The sequence below is a fragment of the Macaca mulatta genome, chromosome 20 (assembly GCF_049350105.2).
Source record: "Macaca mulatta isolate MMU2019108-1 chromosome 20, T2T-MMU8v2.0, whole genome shotgun sequence".
In the NCBI taxonomy this organism is placed as follows: Eukaryota; Metazoa; Chordata; class Mammalia; order Primates; family Cercopithecidae; genus Macaca; species Macaca mulatta.
The window spans coordinates 69,304,712-69,325,575 of NC_133425.1; the positions used below are offsets into that span (position 1 = coordinate 69,304,712).

At 42.9% G+C, this 20,864-nt stretch overlaps 1 protein-coding gene and 2 non-coding genes across 7 annotated transcripts in view; all 3 read right to left on the reverse strand.

The window, feature by feature from the left end:
- Positions 1 to 20,864, reverse strand: part of SF3B3 (splicing factor 3b subunit 3) — a 53,747-nt gene that overhangs the window by 26,675 nt on the left and 6,208 nt on the right. For 4 of the 5 annotated variants that reach the window (XR_013411154.1, XR_013411153.1, XM_001107025.5 and 1 more), the window contains exons 3-10: positions 19,438 to 19,764; positions 17,753 to 17,925; positions 16,310 to 16,451; positions 13,184 to 13,296; positions 9,880 to 10,017; positions 9,145 to 9,248; positions 5,078 to 5,243; positions 1,769 to 1,864 (exon numbers count right to left, since the gene is read on the reverse strand). Coding sequence is in view for 3 of the 5 variants with exons in the window: in XM_001107025.5 (XP_001107025.2) it covers positions 1,769 to 1,864; positions 5,078 to 5,243; positions 9,145 to 9,248; positions 9,880 to 10,017; positions 13,184 to 13,296; positions 16,310 to 16,451; positions 17,753 to 17,925; positions 19,438 to 19,764 (1,259 nt within the window). In the remaining 2 variants the exon portion in view is untranslated. Of the gene's footprint in view, positions 1 to 1,768; positions 1,865 to 5,077; positions 5,244 to 9,144; positions 9,249 to 9,879; positions 10,018 to 13,183; positions 13,297 to 16,309; positions 16,452 to 17,752; positions 17,926 to 19,437; positions 19,809 to 20,864 lie in introns of all 5 variants that reach the window. The other variant, XM_077984570.1, reaches the window with a different exon arrangement.
- Positions 10,249 to 10,339, reverse strand: LOC114674515 (small nucleolar RNA SNORD111). Its single transcript, XR_003725666.1, has one exon. It is a non-coding gene; the product is annotated as a small nucleolar RNA SNORD111 (small nucleolar RNA).
- LOC114674516 (small nucleolar RNA SNORD111) lies at positions 19,056 to 19,134 on the reverse strand. Its single transcript, XR_003725667.1, has one exon. It is a non-coding gene; the product is annotated as a small nucleolar RNA SNORD111 (small nucleolar RNA).

Sequence of the window (20,864 nt, forward strand, 5' to 3'; positions counted from 1 at the left end):
TTCGTCATATGCTCACCAGGATCCAATGAGAAATAAGTAACTAACGAATCAAGAGCAATGGCTCTTGGCCAGGTGCGGTGGCTCACGCCTGTAATCGTAACACTTTGGGAGGGTGAAGTGGGAAGATCACTTGAGGCCCAGGAGTTCAAGACCAGCCCTGGCAACATAGCAAGACCCTGTCTCTACCCAAAATAAATAAATAAATTAGCTAAGCGTGATGGCGCACACCTGTAGTCCCAGCTACTCGGGAAGCTAAGGTGGGAGAACTGCTTGCTTGAGACTGGGCGTTGCAGGTTACACTGAAGCAAGGTCTCACCACTGCACTCAAGAAAAAACACACACACACACACACACACAACAGACCTGTGGCTCTAAATTGGGTCTGAGTCATTGAAATTTTGGTGAACTGATGATATATTTTGGCAGAGACAAAACATTTTCAAATTCCCTGAAACAGCAATGTTAACAGCTAACATTTATTGAACACTTCATGCCGTATCTTAAGAGCTTTGTATGTATCATCTCATTTAATTCACACAATTCTTTATGGCAGGTACCAGTATTAAGTCCATTTTACAGAAGAAACAGAAACTTAGTAATAAGTATTAAGTGGTAACGCCAGAATTCAAAACCCAGATTATCTTGGGCGTCTTCCAATAAAAATTTACAGAAACAGGTAGCAGGCCTCTTGAGAGCTCAGTTTGCCACTCCCAAGCTCTCAAAACAAACTGTTATAGGAAGCTTTTTATTTTATTCCTAACAAGTTCAAGTGCAGGGCCCTCACTAGAAGGCATTAACATTAGGACTATGATACACAGAGAATATGGGATCCAAGAAGGTAACTTTTAGTGTCCACCTTACCTAAAAAGCCCAGCAATAAAAGATTCACTAAATAAATTATGATCTACCCACTTTGGGGAAATATTGCAGAAACACTAAAAATTATGACACTTGGCCAGGTGTGGTGGCTCAAGGCTGTGATCCTAGCACTTTGGGAAGCCAAAGCAAGCAGATTGCCTGACTCCAGGAGTTCAAGACCAGCCAGAGACTGGTCTCTACAAAAAATACAAAAATTAGCTGGATGTTGCGGCACATGCCTGAAGTCCCCAGTTATTCAGGAGGCTGAGGTGGGAGGATCGCCTGATCCCAGGAAGGTCAAGGCTGCAGTGAGCCATCATGGCACCACTGAATTCCAGCGTGGGACACAGAGTGGGACCCCCATCGCAAAAATAAATGAATAAATAAAAAGTATGCTATTTAACATTATATAGTAATAAGGAATAAATTTAATAAGATACAAAAACATATATAGCATTGACACAGTTGATTTAACTAAGACTAGATGTATAGAGACAGCGAAATGTTCCAAATAGATTTCCTAGCCTCCATGTCATGACTAGTGACCACGTGGGCTATCATGCTAACAAGTTAAGGAATAGAAAATAGCACAGGCTGGGCACAGTGGCTTACACCTGTAATCAACACTTTGGGAGGCTGAGGCAGGACAATCACTTGAGCTCAGGAGGTCAAGGCTGCAGTGAGCCAAGATTGTGTCATTGCACACCAGCCTGGGCAACACAGTGAGACTGTTTCAGGGACAAAAAGAAAGAAAATCTCAAGTATAAACTTTGGGGAAGTCAGGGAGAAAGAACATACTTTTTCACAGACACCTAAACTATGTCTTTGACAACATCAGAGTAAACCCATAAACTACTTTGTCAATGCTTCCCTCCAAACCCTGCAGATTATCTAGAAATTGCAATCTTACCTCAAGTCCATGTCTTAGTACTCTCAGAGATGATCGGGGTCCCCTACCACAAGCCACATACAGCTGTGGAGTATCTTCATTGGCCAGATCAGCTATCTGCACAGAGAAAGTTAGAGGAAGAAACGTCTACAGTGCTGTTTTCAAACACAATTCTGATTCTCTAGTATCCCAGACATCTAGCTGCTTTCCAAAACAATTATCTGTTGATCAACATGTGAAAAGAGGTGAATCATCTGTATTATAGTTTTGACAAACTGGACAGTTCAAATGAAAATTCTTTACTCTCTCTGCAAAGCAATGGAGCCTACCGTAACATAGATGTGCATGTGAGTACTGAGGGTATACAGCCTTTACTCCAATCTCCTAAAAGAAATTAACTCACCCATTTTAAGTGTATCATCTTATTATTTATAAAGCCTCAATAAAGCACATCTGTTTTCCACAACTTTAAAAAACATTTTGCTATTCTGAATCTATGTATATTTTCATGTGCATTTTAAAATATCACTCATTAGCTGGGTATGGTGGCTTGTGTCTATAGTCTCAGCTACTGAGGAGGCTGAGCTGGGAAAATCGCTTCAGCCCAGGAGGCTAAGGCTGCAGTGAGTCATAACTGTGCCACTGCACTCTAGCCTGGGTGACAGAGTGAGACTCTTATCTCAAAAAAAATTTAAAAAATAAAAACAAAACAGTAAAACATTCAGATCAGATCCAGATGCTTCAGGCTAGCAAAAAGATCCATGGCAGAAATAAATGTGAAGAAGCCCTGCTATAGACACTTTAATTTCCCATTAATTTTATTTTTATTTTTTATTTAAGACAGAGTCTCACTCTGTCACCAAGGCTGGCGTGCAGTGGCACTGTGTCAACTCACCGCAACCTCCATCTCCTGGGTTCAAGCGATTCTCCTGCCTCAGCCTCCTAAGAAGCTGGGATTACAAGCACCCACCACCACGCCTGGCTAGTTTTTATATTTTTAGTAGAGATGGGGTTTCACCATGTTGGCCAGGCTGGTCTCAAACTCCTGACCTCAGGTCATCTACCCGCCTCGGCCTCCCAAAGTGCTGGGATTACAGGTGTGAACCACCGCGCCCAGCCTTTTTTTTTTTTTTTTGGAGACGGAGGCTCTGTTGCCCAGGCTGGAGTGCAGTGGCGCAATCTCAGCTCACTGCAAACTCCGCCTCTTGGGTTCACGCCATTCTCCTGCCTCAGCCTCCCAAGTAGCTGGGACTATAGGCGCCTGCCACCACGCCTGGCTAATTGTTTTGTATTTTTAGTAGACAGGGTTTCACCACATTAGCCAGGATGGTCTCGATCTCCTGACCTTGTGATCCGCCCGCCTCGGCCTCGCAAAGTGCTGGGATTACAGGCATGAGCCACCATGCCCGGTCTTTTTTTTTTTTTTTTTCTTTGAGACGGAGTTGTTGCCCAGGCTGAGTACAATGGCGCGATCTCGGCTCACCGCAACCTCCACCTCCTGAGTTCAAGTGATTCTCTTGCCTCAGCCTCCCAAGTAGCTGGGATTACAGGCATGTGCCACCACACCTGGCTAATTTTGGTTTTTTTGTTGTTGTTGTTGTTGTTGTTTTTAGTACAGGAAGGGTTTCTCCATGTTGGTCAGGCTGGTCTCAAACTCCCAACCTCAGGTGACCTGCCCACCTCGGCCTCCCAAAGTGCTGGGATTATAAGCATGGGCCACCATGCCTGGCTAATTTTATTCTTGATGAATAAACTATTTACACACATTATTTATTCAAATTGCAATGAAGGTGGAAAAATCACTAATAATCAAATTAGAAATTAGTCACACTTGGCCGGGCGTGGTGGCTCACGCCTATAATCCCAGCACTTTGGGAGGCCAAGGCAGGCAGATCACGAGGTCAGGAGATCACAGTGAAACCCCGCCTCTACTAAAAATACAAAAAATTAGCTGGGCGTGGTGGCAGGCGCTAGCAGTTCCTGCTACTAGGGAGGCTGAGGCAGGAGAATGGCATGAACTTGGGAGGCGGAGCTTGCAGTGAACTGAGATCACGCCACTGCACTCCAGCCTCCTGGCTGGAGTCGAGACTCCGTCTCCAAAAGAAAAAAGATCGAGACTCCGTCTCCAAAAAAAAAAAAAAAAAAGAAAGAAAAGAAGTTAGTCACACTTATTTTCTGTTGTCCTCAAGACTAATCATTTCGGCCGGGCGCGGTGGCTCAAGCCTGTAATCCCAGCACTTTGGGAGGCCGAGGCGGGCGGATCACAAGGTCAGGAGATCGAGACCACAGTGAAACCCCGTCTCTACTAAAAATACAAAAAATTAGCCGGGCGCGGTGGCGGGCGCCTGTAGTCCCAGCTACTCAGGAGGCTGAGGCAGGAGAATGGCGGGAACCCGGGAGGCGGAGCTTGCAGTGAGCCGAGATCGCGCCATTGCACTCCAGCCTGGGCAACAGCGTGAGACTCCGTCTCAAAAAAAAAAAAAAAAAAAAAGACTAATCATTTCTCAGAAAGGAAGAACAAAGCAATTAATTTCAGATGGGTGTAATTAAACCTGTCTGAATGCTGATTTGTTTCCCCAGTACCCAGTGAACAAGCTCCTCTCCCATCAGAAGTGTGATTAACTACACAGGTGGTCCCTAATGGTCACTCAAACCCTGGCAATTGAGGATGCAACAGCATGATCAAATTCCTGGCTGTCACAACTGAGCACCAACAATGAGAGACACAATCTTCATTCTGTGCCACTGCAGGTTCCTCCTTGAGGTGGTGATTCAAAACTTTCTGTTACCAACTGATCCCAATGTCTCAGAACTATTTTAAAGAGGAACCGTGGTAAAATGAAGTAAATACAGCTATATGTAGACTTATATGACAAGAGGTCAACCACAGAATACTGTGGAGTATATGACTCCACTTATTTTAAAAAGAAAAAGACAGAACACATAAACATATACATGATTCTAAATGCAGATAAAACACCTGGAAGCAGTTACAAGAAGTTGTTAACATAAGCAATATGGTTCAATGGAGCGGACGGGTGAGAAGATTATAGGGAGGACTTTTACTTTTCACTTTTTACATGGTCTGATTTTTTTCCTCCCCAGCAAGCAGTACAGGAATATGATCTGAATTTTTACATTAAACATGAGTTTCATCATTATGGGAAAAAAAGCCCAAGGACTTATTAACGGTTTTTTATGCTCACGCTTCTACCTCTAACTGCTTTACACACTGGCGAGTTCAAGGAAATACTAATAAAGCTATTTCTTAGACTAGATCTCAGTTTAACTTTAGATTGATTGTGGAAGGGACTGGAAAGACCCACCAACCTGGCAAAACAGAATGGGAGAGAGGCTGTCCAACTCATCAACCAGCACAAGGTTTTTAAGTGGTCTTGGCTGAAAAAAGAATGTGTCTCCTTCTTCCAGAGGCATGGCTGATGAAAACTCAGGTTCTTCATCATCATCTCCAAGATGTGCAATTTGATATAAGTAACTGGGAAGAAGCAGAGAAGAGAAACTTTCGGTAACGAGTTCTCTGCCTGACGATAATGTCTGACATCAATATAAAGCACAAGCTATTTGATTATATTAAGATACTACTGTTATTATTTTTAGGTGTTAACATTAAGTAAGATAGCTAGGATTTGTTTCAAAACAATTCAGGGAGAAGATCTGGGAAGTGCAGTGAGTGTTTTATTTACAGCACAAGCAACAAAGAAAACACAGATAAACTGGACTTTATCAAAATTTAAAACTTTCATGCATCAAAGGAAGAAAGTAAGATGACAACCCACCAAATGAGAGAAAATATTTGCAATTCATATTTCTAACAAGGGTCTAGTACCCAGAACACATAGAGAACTCAAATACAAGAAGACAACTCTTAAAAAATGGGCAACGGGATTTGAATAGACATTTCTCCAACAAAGATACACAAATGGCCAATAAACACAAAAAGATGCTCAACATCAGCCGGGCACGGTGGCTTGCGCCTGTAATTCCAGCACTTTGGGAGGCCGAGGCAGGACGAGGTCAGGAGATCGAGACCATCCTGGCGAACATGGTGAAACCCCCTCTCTACTAAAAATACAAAAAAAATCAGCCGGGCAAGGTGGCAAGCGCCTGTAGTCCCAGCTTCTCGGGAGGCTGAGGCAGGAGAATGGCGTGAACCCGGGAGGCGACAGAGCTTGCAGTGAGTGGAGATCGCACCACTGCACTCCAGCCTGGAAGACAGAGCAAGACTCCGTCTCAAAAAAAAAAAAATAGATGCTCAACATCACTCATCCCGGGGGAAAGGCAAAGCTACCACTTCATACCACCACTGCATACCTAGCAGGATGGCTATAATCACAAATGTGGAAAACAAGTCAGCAAGGATGTGGAGAAACTGCAGCCCTCATATACTGCTGTTGGGAATGTAAAACGGATGTAGCTGCTTTGAGAAAGTTTGGTGGTTTCTCAAAAAGTTAAACACGGAATTACCATGACCCAGTAATTCCACTCCTACATATACACTCAAAAAAATTAAAAATGGGGACTCAAATAGGTATTAGCACAGCAACATCTACCACAGCATTACTCCCAATTGTGAAAGGTGGACACAATCCAAGTGTACATCAGCAGTAGAATGGATAAACAAAATACAGTATGTACAAACAATGAGTAATTCTGCCATAAAAAGGAATGAGTTCTGACACAGGCTACCAAAACATGAATCTCCTTCTTTTTTTTTTTTTGAACATGAATCTTCTAAATATTATGCCAAGTAAAATGAGCTAGATACAAAGGGACAAATATCAGCCAGGCACTGTGGCTCAAGTCTGTAATCCCAGCACACTGGGAGACTGAGGCAGGTGGATTGCTTAAGTCCAGAAGTTTGAGACTCTACAAGAAATACAAATATTAGCCAGGCATGTGCCTTGCTAATTAATAGTCCCAGCTACTTGGGAGGCTGAGATGGAAGGTTAACCTTGAGCCTGGGAGGTTGAGGATGCAGCAAGCCGAGACTGTGCCCCTGCACTCCAGCATCCCAGAAAACAGAGTAAGACTCTGTCTCAAACAAACAATAACAACAAAAAAACCCAAAAAGCTAAGAAGGCTCGGCTAGGCACGGTAGCACACGCCTGGAGTCCCAGCACTTCGGAAGGCCAAGGTGGATGGATTGCTTGAGGTCAGGAGTTTGAGACCAGCTTGGCCAACATGGCAAAACCCTGTTCTCTCCTAAAAATACAAAAAAAAATTAGCTGGGCATGGTGGCACACACCTGAGTCCAAGCTACTCAGGAGGCTGAGAGAGGAGAATCGTTTGAAGCCAGGAGGTGGAGGTTGCAGTGAGCTGAGATCACTGCACTCCACCCTGAGTGATAGAGTGAGTCGATCAAAAAAAAAAAAAAAAAAGGCCCAAAAACCTGAAAGGTAGGTGTGGTGGTTTAAGTTTACAATCCCAGCACTTTGGGAGGCCAAGGGGAGAGGATCGCTTGGGTCCAGGAGTTCAAGACCAGCCTGGAAGACATAGTGACACCCTATCTTGATTTAAAAATGAAAGAAAAAAGTCACTGAGGAGTAAAAGGCATTTTATTTAAGATTGAGAGAATAGCTAGAAACAAGGCAGAAATGGCACAAAATCCTAGACAGTATTTTAATTATGAAGAAACTGAGCACTAGATTAGTAAAGTGGTATGACTACACTTTAGCAGATACTGGCAAGACCATGTCACCTTATCTTGTGTAACTTGTAGTCTTAGACAGTGGTCTTAAATTTGAGGCTAGAATTCAGATTTCTTCCATTTGGCAATGAAAAGCCACTTATGATTATGATACAGGGATAGGGGAAATTATTTATTCAAGGTTGTCTTGTCTGCTGGATTAGATGATGCTACAAAAGGCTGAGTTTTACAGGAAAGGCAATGAAATAAAAAAACTAGTGAACTAGTTCAGATTAGCATTACGAAAAGGGGTACACAGGTAAAAACAGAACTTAGCACATGACTGAAAGCGGTGGACAATAAAAAAAATTTGAGATTTCACATTTTAGTTGCTATAACTAGTCTATTAGACACTAACAGAAATAGTGAGGATGGGAGGGCTGCTGATATGGGTGGGCAGCTAAGCGCTGGTAAGCTTCAACCCTAGATAGGTACCTGTCAAGTGCTTATGGAACATCTCTTTAATAGTAAGTATTTCATTTTTTTATTTAATTTTTCTTTTTTGAGACGGAGTCTTGCTCAACGCCCAGGCTGGAGTGCAATGACGCGATCTCGGCTCACTGCAACCTCCAACTCCCAAGTTCAAGCGATTCTCCTGCCTCGGCCTCCCAAGTAGCTGGCATTATAGGCGCCCGCCACCATGCCCGGCTAATTTTTGTATTTTTAGTAGAGACAGGGTTTCACCATGTTGTCCAGCTGGTCTCGAACTCCAACCTCAGGTGATCTGCCCACCTTGGATTCCCAAAGTGCTGGGATTACAGTCGTGAGCCACTAAGCCCAGCAGTACTTAAGTATTTCAATAAGTATTTATTTGATGAAATGGCCGGGCGCGGTGGCTCACACCTATAACCCACCCACTTTGGGAGGTCGAGGCGGGCGGATCACCTGAGGTTGGGAGTTTGAGACCAGCCTGAGCAACATGGAGAAACCCTGTCTCTACCAAAAATATAAAATGACCTGGGCGTGGTGGTGCATGCCTGTAATCCCAGCAACTCAGGAGGCTGAGGCAGGAGAAGCGCTTGAACCTGGGAGGCGGAGGTTGCAGTGAGCCAAGATCACGCCGGTGCACTCCAGCCACAACAAGGGCGAAACTCCATTTCAAAAAAAAAAATTATTTGATGAAATGTTCAGCCAAAAACTCAGAAGAGACATCAAATCTAAAGATAGTTCTGGAGATACCCACAGAGGTACTGACTGAAGCCACTAAAATAAAGGAAGGTAAGACAAAGAAAGACTCTAAAGGGAGAAAACAAACTTTTCTTTTGAAAGAACTAACACATTCTTGTGAAAAGCTCCAAGCCTCAAAGTCACACCTTCCTACTATCAACCCTTTTTTTTTTTTTTTTTTTGAGATACAGTTTCATTCTTGTTACCCAGGCTGGAGTACAGTGGCGTGATCTCAGCTCACTGAAACCTCCACCTCCCGGATTCAAGTGATTCTACTGCCTCAGCCTCCCGAGTAGCTGGGATTACAGGTGCCAGCCACCACACCCAGCTAATTTTTGTATTTTAGGTGGAAATGGGGTTTCACCATGTTGACCAGGCTGGTCTCGAACTCCTGACCTCAGGTGATTCACCCGCCTCGGCCTCCCAAAGAACTAGGATTACGGGCGTGAGTCACTGCACCCAGCCTCTGCTGCCAACTTTTATCGCAACCAGGGTGAACTAGGGTAACAGAAGGATTACTCACTGGTTTCCAAATTCTGATGCTACAAAAAGGAATCCTGTTTTAAGCACACACATAGCAGCAGCAACTGGTACAGTATCAAAATACTTGAGCCGGATCTCAGTAACCTGGCGAGAAAAGAAACATTCTGGTGTACAAACAAGTGAAGTGAGCCCCATATTATAAGACAGCACAGGCTGAGTAGCAAATAAAATACTGTATTTCATATCTGACCAGGGGACAGCAAACTCCAGCTCACGGGCCACTCATGTCAATTATTACTGGCTGTGGCTATCTTCGTACGTAACGGCAGAGTTGAGTAGTTGAGACGGAGACTACGTAGCTCACAAAAGCTGCAAATATTTACTATGTGGCCTTTACAAAAACATGTTTGCCAATTCCTGATCCAAACAGCTACCTAAGAAATTGCCCAACTATTCACAGAGCTCGTCCATAAGATAAAACTAGTAACAGATCACGTTTATTACCAGTTTTCAGTAGAAACAGAGACCTTTATCTTCTTCACACCAATTATTACCACCTAAAAATAATCACTACAAGTGGCATTACCACTCTTATATTGTATGTAAGATTACCAGACAAAAAAATCTAATAACCAGAGAGAAAAATCTATACTCATATACCGGTTCCAAAGGCAACTACTTTCTAATTCCCATTATTTTAACTTGTAAACTATTACCTGTCTTGCCTATCTCATCTCATAGAGTAGCTGTACTGGTCCTTCCATGATCTACTTACCATATCTTCATCTGTCTCCAAAGTGATCTTAAAGATATCTCCCTGCTCAGTTTGAGCCAAAAAGAAGAACATCGATTTGGTCTTATGGGTTGCAGAGCAAACAAAAATCATTCCTCTTTCAGGGTCATCCAGGTCATTCTAGCAAAGTGAAAAACACAAACACATTCGACGTCTTAGAAATGGGTACTTCTTAGTTCTAGAATTCAGCACTTTACCAATAGGGATTACACATGACATTAAAGGCCTAAAGGCACAAGCTTTGATCCAGAGTGTCCTGCCAGCCAGAACACTGGAACTCCACAGCTCAAAATTCTCCTGCTACAAATATCTAATAAACTCTGGGTAACCAAAAGAGTCCCAATTTCACTACAGCCTGATCAGATCCATAAGGCAAAAATTATCTCCAGAGAAAAATGTCTGAGAAGAGACATGAAATTTAAAGAGTCATCATTTCAGGCTGTGAATGAAGCACTGCTCCATCCAAACTACCATGTTCTACATCAAATGCCTGATTCCTAAAAGGCACCTTCTTAGATATGATTTTGAATTTTTTTTCTTTCAAAACAATGTCTCACTATGTTGCCCAGACTGGTCTCTAACTCCTGGGCTCAAGGGATCCTCCCGCCTCAGCCTCTCAAGTAGCTGGGGATCAGAGGAACACCACTGCGCCTGGCTTGCGTTTTTTAACGTTTTCAACAGTCTATTTCTCTCACCGAGTAAGTTCGGCAAGAATTTTAGACTTTATTATTGCAAAGCCAAGTACGGTGCCTGGCATAGTTAGGTCTCAACGTCTAATTAACTTAGTGACTTCCCATCCCTTAACAAGAAGAATTTAACTTGCCAAATTTCTTCTAAGGTTTTCTAATATTGATGGAATCTTACATACTACGTATTAAATTAAATCCTAAAGTTCAACTCCAGGACAGATAAGTATTTAACAGCAAATAAATAATCCAGGGGTGAGGGGAGAGATGGCAATAACTGATTCAAAGGATCCACACCAAAACCACTGGGTGAAAAGACGCTGGGGAAGAGGGATATTCACTAATCTCAGGAAGAAGGATATTTACTAGTCTCAGGATGAGGGACATTCACTAGTCTCAAAGATCACCATCAAATTCCATTATCAGTTACCAAAAAAGAAAAGACACCATTACAATGAAGACAATGGGCAGGCACCACCTTAACAAAGTGACCAAGTTAATGTCTCAATCAGATAAACCAACATTATGGACACACAATGTGTGACATAGTGGAGAACATATATCACCTATACATCACCCCCTCTGCACTTATTATATCAAAAACATTAAACTCAATATAATCATGAGGAAACGGACTATGGGACAGACTATAAGAATTAGCTGGCCAGGCACGGTGGCTCAGGCCTGTAATACCAACACTTGGGAGGCCGAGACAGGCAGATCAAAAGGTCACGAGTTCGAGACCAACCTGGCCAATATGGTGAAACCCCACCTCTACTAAAAATACAAAAATTAGCTGGGCATGGTAGCAGGTGCCTGTAGTACCAGCTACTTGGGAGGCTGAGATGGATCACTTGAGCCTGGGAGGTCGAGGATGCAGTGAGCCAAGACTGCGCCACTGAACTCGAGCCTGGGCAACAGAGCAAAACTCCACCTCAAAAAAAAAAAAAAAAAGAAAATTAGCTCAGACTGGCAGGGCGCCTCATGCCTGTAATCCCAGCATTTTGAGAGGCCAAGGCAGGCAGACAACTTGAGGTCAGGAGTTTGGGACCAGACTGGCCAACATGGCAAACTCCGTCTCTATAAATACAAAAAGGGGACCAGGTGCGGTGGCTCACACCTGTAACCCCAACACTTTGGGAGGCTGAGGCGGGCGGATCATGAGGTCAGGAGATCGAGACCACGGTGAAACCCCGTCTTTACTAAAAATACAAAAAGTAGCCGGGCGCGTGGCAGATGCCTGTAGTCCCAACTACTCGGGAGGCTGAGGCAGGAGAATGGAGTGAATCCAGGAGGCAGAGCTTGCAGTGAGCCGAGACTGAGCCACTATTCTCCAGCCTAGGTGACTGAGCGAGAGACTCAGTCTCAAAAATAAATAAATAAGGCGGGGCATGGTGGCTCACGCCTGTAATCCCAGCACTTTGGGAGGCCGAGGTGGGCGGATCATGAGGTCAGGAGATCGAGACCATCCTGGCTAACATGGTGAAATGCCATCTCTACTAAAAATAACAAACAAAAATTAGCCAGGCGTGGTGGCGGGCGCCTGTAGTCCCAGCTACTCGGGAGGCTGAGGCAGGAGAATCGCGTGAACCCAGGAGGTGGAGACTGCAATAAGCAGAGATAAAAAATAATAATAAAATAAAGAAATAAATAAAAATTTAAAAATACAAATACAAAAAATAAAAATACAAAAAAGATTAGCCGGGTGTGGCAGTGAACGCCTGTAATCCTGGCTACTTGGGAGGCTGAGGTGGGAAAACCACTTGAGGTTGCAGTGAGCCAAAATCACAACACTGCACTCTAGTATGGGAAACAGGGAAACAGAGCGAGACTCCATCTCAAAAAAAAAAAAAAAAAGGTGAGAGGGAAATATCCCAAACTAAGGGAGACTAAAGGCCAATTACAAAGGAACTTTTTGGGATGACAGAAATATGAATATGAACTAAACATAAGGTAACGGTACTACACAACATGTTACAATTTCTTGGGTATGATATTGGCAATCTGGTTCTATAGGAAAATGTCCTTGTTCTCGGGAGTCATCTCAGAAGATTATTGGAGTGAGGCATCATAATGCCTGTAACTTCTTTTCAAATTGCTTAACCTAGAAAAGCATATGGACATATCATGAAAAAGAAAAAACAAATGTAGCAAAATATTAATAACTGATTAATCTAAATGACAGGCATGTGGGAATTCATTGTTCTATTGTTTTTAAACTTTCTGTATTTTGGAATTTTCAAAATAAAAATGTTGGAAAAAAACAAGCAAAACAGAATAAAAGGCAACCTATCTCTAACAAATATGCCTGGTTTCTCCAAACTAGAAACGTTCAGGAATTTCAAATTAATAACTGTCCATAGGTTCCTCTGAAATAGATATTAGATTAGTTTTAATTCCCTTTCTAAACGAATTTGTTTGGCTTTTACTAAAATATTTTAGCAACTTTATTAAAAACAACATTTATGTCCCTGTCCCGGGGTCACTGAATTTTTTTTTTTACTTCACTAAAAAACTAACTTGGTAACAAACTAAGAGACTACACTGTAATCACAAAAATTAAAACACAAATCTCTCTCTTCTCATATCAAAGATCTTACCCGCCTCCTGGGAATTGGACAGCGGATATCTGGCTGATCACCAAAGTTCTTGTAAGTAATATAGTTTTCAGAGCAGATCAGTACTCCACTTGGGCCATCTGACCCTCCTGGAACTGTGAGAGAAAATAAAACTTAGCAGGGACTTTGATATAGACATGAATTTCTTCAGCTTTCAATTCCTCCTCTCTTTCAGCACAACTTCATGATGGTAATGTGCCTAATGCTAAGAAACATTTCAAGTGTTTCTCCTCCCTTATGCTCATGGTAGATAAGGATGAAGCATAGTTTGTGTTTACATAGAAGGTCTGATCAGCCTGGATAACGTATCCAAATGTTTACCTTCAACCCAAATGCAGTTCTCATCTTCAGATGTATAATACATCAAATCACCTATTGGACATGGACCTTCCACCGGTATTTTTAAAATACAGTGTGTTCAAGCCAGGCATGGTGGCTCATGCCTGTAATCCTAGCACTTTGGGAGACCAAGGAGGATCACTTGAGGTCAGGAGTTCGAGACTAGCCTGGCCAACATGGTGAAACCCCATCTCTACTAAAAATACAAAAATTAGCCAGGTGTGGGAGCACATGCCTGCAACCCCAGCTACTCAGGAAGCTGAGGCAGGAGAATCACTTGAACCCAGGAGGTGGAGATTGTAGTGAGCTGAGATGGCACCACTGCATTCCAGCCTAGACGACAGAGTACGACTTCATCTCAAAAAAATAAATAAATAAAATAAAATAAAATAAGCAAAATAAAGTAATAGGTCAATCGCAGTGGCTCACACTTGTAATCACACCACTCTCGGAGGCCGAGGCAGGAAGATCACCTGAGGTCAGGAGTTCGAGACCAGCCTGGCCAACATGGTGAAATCCCATCTCCACTAAAAATACAAAAATTAGCCAGGCATTGTGGTGGGCACCTGTAATCCCAGCTACTCGGGAGGCTGAGGCAGGCGAATTGCTTAAACTCAGGAGGCTGAGGTTGTAGTGAGCCAAGATCATGCCACTGCGCTCTAGCCTGGGTGACAGTGCGAGATTCCGTCTCAAAAAAATAAAAATAAAATAACAGTGTGTTCATAAACAAACTCAGGTTCCTTCCCAACCCTGCTGTACCTCCTAGATTCTCCACCTTAGAGAATACTACCATCAACTAACAGACCAAACCAGATACCTGAGTATAATCTTTCAATTCTCTCTCCTCCCACAGCCCTATTGATTCTACCTCCATAGCAGCTACCAGTATCTCTTAGTTTAATGTCCTGATCAGTCTCCTGCCTTCAGTCTTAATATCCTCTATTTCATTAGCCAAAGTATAAGCAATTAATCTAAGGTTGTCAATCTATCAGATTATTTCCCTACTTAGAATCCTTCAGTAGCTTTCACCCCACCCCTACTCCTATCCCAGTCCCTTAATTAAATCATAATGAGCTTTTAATTATTTGAATGAACCACGTTATTTCTTGTATTTAGGCTTTTGTAAATGCTGTTCCCTTTGCTTACAACTGAAACTTCCTCTCCCACTCCAACTGCACCTAGCTAACTCCTAACTAGCCCTCAGGTTTCAGCTTAGAGACTCCAGCAAGCTTTCTGTAACACATTCCTTTCCTTTCCCTGTTTAGGGATCTTCTCTGTGCTATCATGGCATTTGGCACAGTTTCTGGTAATTGGTTATTTATCTGTATTCACCACTAGACTCAATCTTGCATAAAGGCGGCACCACATCTAATTTTTCACCACTGAAGTCCCAAGATCCAGCAGATGGACTTAGCACATACTGATTGCAAAGGCTCAATAAAAATGTGTTGAAAGAATGAAAAAGCCCTTGTGAATGAAAGGTATGGTAATATGTTACAAGTAACGAGATGTGTAATCCACTTTCCGTAAGTCATCTGCTTAACGTATTAACAGTCTCTAAGATTAATACTCAAAGTGCTGTCCTTTATTTTTATTCTCCAATATCTTCCCCAAACATCTTATTTTAGACATCAAGTGCAAATGATTCAAAATAGAACAGATCAGTTTTCCCCAAGCCTGCTGAAATGCAGACGACCACAAATGTAGCTGCACTCCTTTAATCTTTTAATATAATGAAATAGTAATGTGGATTTCCCAATGGTGAACTGATTTCCAACTATGAACTGATTTCCAACTGTGAAAGTATTTTCCATCTTTTAGCTCCTCCAAAAACGTTACTTAGCTATGTGCATTTAAAACACTGAATCTGATTTGCTGGAATGTTCGCTTTTCTTATCTACAACCATATGAACCAGCCTGCAAATTTTTTTTGTTACTGTCCATCCAGTTTCGATATTGTAGTCATACTAGACTCACAGAGTGGTACAGTAGCATTTACTCTTTTTCTACTCTGGAGAAATCTGTTTTACTTTTTTTTTTTTTTTAATATTTATTTTTTCATTGAGACAAGGTCTCACCTTGTTTCCCAGGATGGTCTCAAACTCCTGAGATCAAGTGATCCTCCTGCCTCAGCCTCCTAAAGTGCTAGGGTTATAGGTGATGAGCCACTGCGCCCAGCCAAGAAACTTATTTTAAAACAGAATACATATATGTCCCTCAACAAAAAAATAAAAGCTTTCCTGAAAATCCTGGACCTCAATCTTCTGGGAGTGACTTTGGGCTACTGCTTCAATTTCTCTAATGCTGGTCTATTGAGGTTCTTAATTTATTTTTGGATCAATCTGGTAATCGTCTTCAAAAATATTTCCATTTTGTTTAAGTTTTCATAATCACAGGTTTTATCTTGTTGGGTTTGTCCATTTCATTTGGCTTTTCAAAGAGCTAGGTTTGAAAGAGGGGGAAAAACTGACTACAGTCAAACTGTCACAACAACTAATAGTAATAAATATTCCAAACCGACTGCTCCCTTCAACTTCTCTTCCCTGCCCTCAGTAGGAAATGAGTTATTAAGGAGCTAAACACTCTTTATCCCCAACACTTTTTAAAATCACTCCACCACATGAACTTCTAACCTGTCCAAAAGATAGACAAGGTATTCAGGTTCACAACAAATGGATTAATTCCCAAACCCTTTAAGTAAAACCTATTAGGTTTGGGCATAAAATGAACCAAGTAAAAGGGTACAAAGCAGCTCTGAAAGAAAAGTACCTGTAATAAGGAAGTTGCCGTGTTCCTCCAAAGGTTCACTGTATTTTCGGACCACATGATTTAAACCAAGGTCTAGCTCATAGAAAGTAAGTGTCTGCTGGGTATTAGCTGCTGCTTCCCCTGTCGGATCATTGTCTGCTTCCTACAGAGAACGGTGGCATAAAAACTAATCAGCAGCATAAAATCGAAGATCTAGAAAGTACATCAGGACTCCAATTTACAAATGAGAAAACAGACGTCCACAAACGTCATTTTTTTTTTTTTTTTTTTTGAGAGACAGGTTCTCACTCTGTCACCCAGGCTGCAGTGCACAGTGGTATAATCTTTTCTTTTTTTTTGAGATGGAGTTTCGCTCTTGTTGCCCAGGCTGGAGTGCAATGGCACGATCTCAGCTCACCGCAACCTCCGCCTCCCGGGTTCAAGTGATTCTCCTGCCTCAGCCGCCCGAGTTGCTGGGATTACAAGTATGCGCCACCACGACTGGCTAATTTTGTATTTTTAGTAGAGACGGGGTTTCTCCATGTTGGTCAGGCTAGTCTCAAACTCCTGACCTCAGGTGATCCGCCCGCTTCGGCCTCCCACAGTGCCTGGATTACAGGCATGAGCCATTGCACCTGACCACAGTGGTAAAATCTTATCTCACTGCAGCCTAGAATTCCTGGGCCTCAGGCTCCCAAGCGGCTAGGACTATAGGCACATGCCACCATACCTGGCTGACGCCAAATAGTTTGACAAAGTTTATGCTATAAGATAATGGCAGAGCTAGAATGAGAACTGCAATCTCCAAATTCTGGATCCAGGGATCTCTCTACTAGAGAACACTGCCTTCCATTCAAGGCAAAGAATAGTATGCTCTGTGAAAAAATACCTTAAACACAGCTTCACCTTTTTCATGAAGCTTTTCCCAATAAATATCTCGTTTCCATAGAGAGATTACTTAAATCAGAGAAAGACTATTAAATAGTTGGTTAACCTCTGAAGCATCCCAAATAATTTCAGTAAGGCATTTGGAATATGGAGAAGATGTGCTAGCAGGACAGAATTAAGACATGAACAAGGGGCTGGGCAAGGTGGCTCAGGCCTATAATCCCAGCAGTCTGGGAGGGTGAGGTGGGCCAATCATCTGGGGTCAGGAGACCAGCTTGGCCAACATGGTGAAACCCCATCTCTACTAAAAACACAAAAATTAGCTGGGCGCAGTGGCAGTGCCTGTAGTCCCAGCTACTCAGGAGGCTGAGGCAGGAGAGTTACTTGAACCCAGGAGGCAGAGGTTGCAGTGAGCTGAGACTGCCACTGCACTCCAGCCTGGGCAACAGAGCAAGACTCTGTCTCAAAAAACAAACAAACAAAACAAAAAAAACACATATGCACAAGGAAGAAAACAATCTTTAAAAAAACAACGAGGTGACTGAAAGAAATGCAAAGAGACAGGGTCCCCATTACCTCATAATCCATTTCCAGACAAGCAAACATTGGATTTTCAAATCCAACATCTACTCCAACTACATGATACACTAAAGTATTTGCTTTGTGGGCTTCCAGGGGAGATGAAATGGTAAGTCGGGCTGCAGCATCTCTGTTCAAAATATACACCAATTTCTGTTTCTCAATGGCACCTGTAGTTGAAGGAGATAAAACATACAAGATTCCCAGATGAGAAGAGACACTTACAGAACTAGAGTCACATCATGCTTTTCTTTTAATCATTATTAACAGCAGTAACTCTACAAGCATAACAACTCAGGATTCTGTTCTCTATCATCAGAATAGCACTTTGGGAGACTGAGGCGGGTGGATCACCTGAGGTCACGAGTTCAAGACCAGCCTGACTAACATGGTAAAACCTCATCTCTGCTAAATACAAAAAATTAGCTAGGTGTGGTGGCACATGCCTCTAATCCTAGCTACCTGGGAGGCTGGGGCAGGAGAATCGCTTGAATCCGAGAGGAAGAGGTTGCAGTGAGCTGAGATCGCACCACTGCACTCCAGCCTGGGCAACAAGAGTGAAACTCTGTCTCATTAAAAAAAAAAAAAAAAAAAAAAAGAATAGCAATAATGGAGCTGAGCACAGTGGCTCAAGCCTGTAACTCCAGCACTTTGGGAGGCCAAGGCAGAAGGATTGCTTGAGCTCAGGAATTCAAGACCAGCCTGGGCAGCATAGTGAGTTCTCCATCTCTCTTTTTTTTTTTAGATGCAGTCTCACTCTGTTGTCCAGGCTGGAGCGCAGTACCGCTATCTCAGCTCACTACAACCTTTGCCTCCCAGGTTCAAGCGATTCTCCTGCCTTAGCCTTCCAAGTAGCTGGGATTACAGGCACACGCCACCACACTCAGGTAACTTTCGTATTTTTAGTAGAGGCAGGGTTTCACCATTATGGCCAGGCTGGTATCGAACTCCTGACCTCAGGTGATTCTCCCACCTCGGCTTCCCAAAGTGCTGAAATTACAGACATGAGTCACTGCACCTGGGTGAGACCCCCATCTCTTTTAAAAATAAATAGCCACTGTGCCCGGCTGAGACACCCATCTCTTAAAAATAAATAATTTTTTTTTTAAAGACAATGGCATCGTGGTGGCCCCCTCTTTCCTAATACGGATCTTAAATATCCCACGAACTCGTCAAAATTTTTTAATGAGTCCTAGATTTAAGGATACTGAAAAACAGTAATTCATAAAATTATCATTAGTTTTATTCTCTGAATTAGATCTAACAATTTTATGACTACTCAGAGAGGACTGCCCTCTAGAGGCCTGATCAGATACACAAAATTGTCTTCAAAAATTTATCAGAGAAGAGACATGAATGTGAATCATCACTTCAGGCTGAAGAACGCAACTAAATTCGTTGTCTAATAACATAAGATCATTTCATTTTAGTCTTTTTGCCAAAGACAAAGAAACTGAAAAACACTCATTTCCAACTAGATGGGAAGTAGAAAAGTACGTTAAGATTTTTCCCATTGTTTTAAAAGAAAATACAACTCTTTTAAAAAGAAATGCAACTTTAAACCTAGAGTAAATCCAAACATGATGCCAAACCCATGTAAGTGATTAACTGGAACTGGCACACCACCAAGATCACAGCATTGTTATCCTAAACTAAGCACACACAGCAAGTAAATCACTTACTAATCATAACGGCTCGCCCTTTGGGATCCACAGCTAAGAACTGGCCAGGAACGATGCGACGGCATCCACTCTTGCCAAAGGTTTCTTGGTGAATCTTCTCAAACATATTCTTAGATGGCTGGTATTCTAAGATAACAATTCGACCGGAGTCACTGCCAACTACAATGTAGTCTTTGGTGCCACCTGTCAGCCTAAAGGCCATGAGTGACCGGATAACACCGAATACTTCCACAGTGAGTAGGGTATGTACTTTGCCAGTGTTGGGGTCTGGGCGAAGCAGCTCCAAGATCTTCCCACGGGAAACAACAATTTCTTGTTGTTTGGTTCCTAGATCACCAAAAAATAGAGATCATAAACAACCAGAACCCAGCCTGCCCACCATGGTGAAATCCTGTTTCTACTAAAAATACAAAAATTAGCCAGGTGTGGTGGTGCATGTCTGTAATCCCAGCTACTCGGGAGGCTAAGGCAGGAGAATCGCTTGAACCCAGGCGGTGGAGGTTGCAGTGAGCCAAGATTGCGGCGTTGCACTCCGGCCTGAGCAACAAAGCAAAACTCCATCTCAAAAAAAAATTAGTCAGGAGTGATGGCATGTGCCTCTAGTCCCAGCTACTTGGGAAGCTTCGGTGGGTGGACAGTTTGAACCCAGGAGTTCAGAGACTGTAGTGGGCTATAATCCTTACACTCCATCCTGGGAAACACAGCAAGACCTCTTCCCTTTAAAAAAAAAAAAGGCCGGGCGCGGTGGCTCAAGCCTGTAATCCCAGCACTTTGGGAGGCCGAGACGGGCGGATCACGAGGTCAGGAGATTGACACCATCCTGGCTAACACGGTGAAACCCATCTCTAGTAAAAAATAGAAAAAACTAGCCGGGCGAGGTGGCGGGCGCCTGTAGTCCCAGCCACTGGGGAGGCTGAGGCAGGAGAATGGCAGGAACCCGGGAGGCGGAGCTTGCAGTGAGCCGAGATCACGCCACTGCACTCCAGCCTGGGCGACAAAGCGAGACTCCGTCTCGAAAAAAAAAAGGACAGGCACAGTGGCTCATACCTGTAATCCCAGCCCCAGCACTTTGAAAGGCTGAGGCAGGCAGATCACTTGAGGTCAGGAGTTTGAAACCAGCCCAGCCAACATGGTGGGACCCCATCTCTACTAAAAATACAAAAATCAGCCAGGTGTGGTGGTACGTGCCTATAATCCCAGTTACTTGAGAAGCTGACTCAGGAGAATCGCTTGAATCTGGCAGACGGAGGTTGCAGTGAGCTGAGGTCACACTACTGTACTCCAGCCTAGGCGACAGAGCAAGACTACATCTCAAAAAAAAAGAAAAAAAGAAAAGAAAACTTCTCTATCATTTTAGATAAAAAGGAAGACTGAATTGGAAAAGGAATCTGAAAGATAAAATTAGTATTAAAAATGTGCTTTCATCC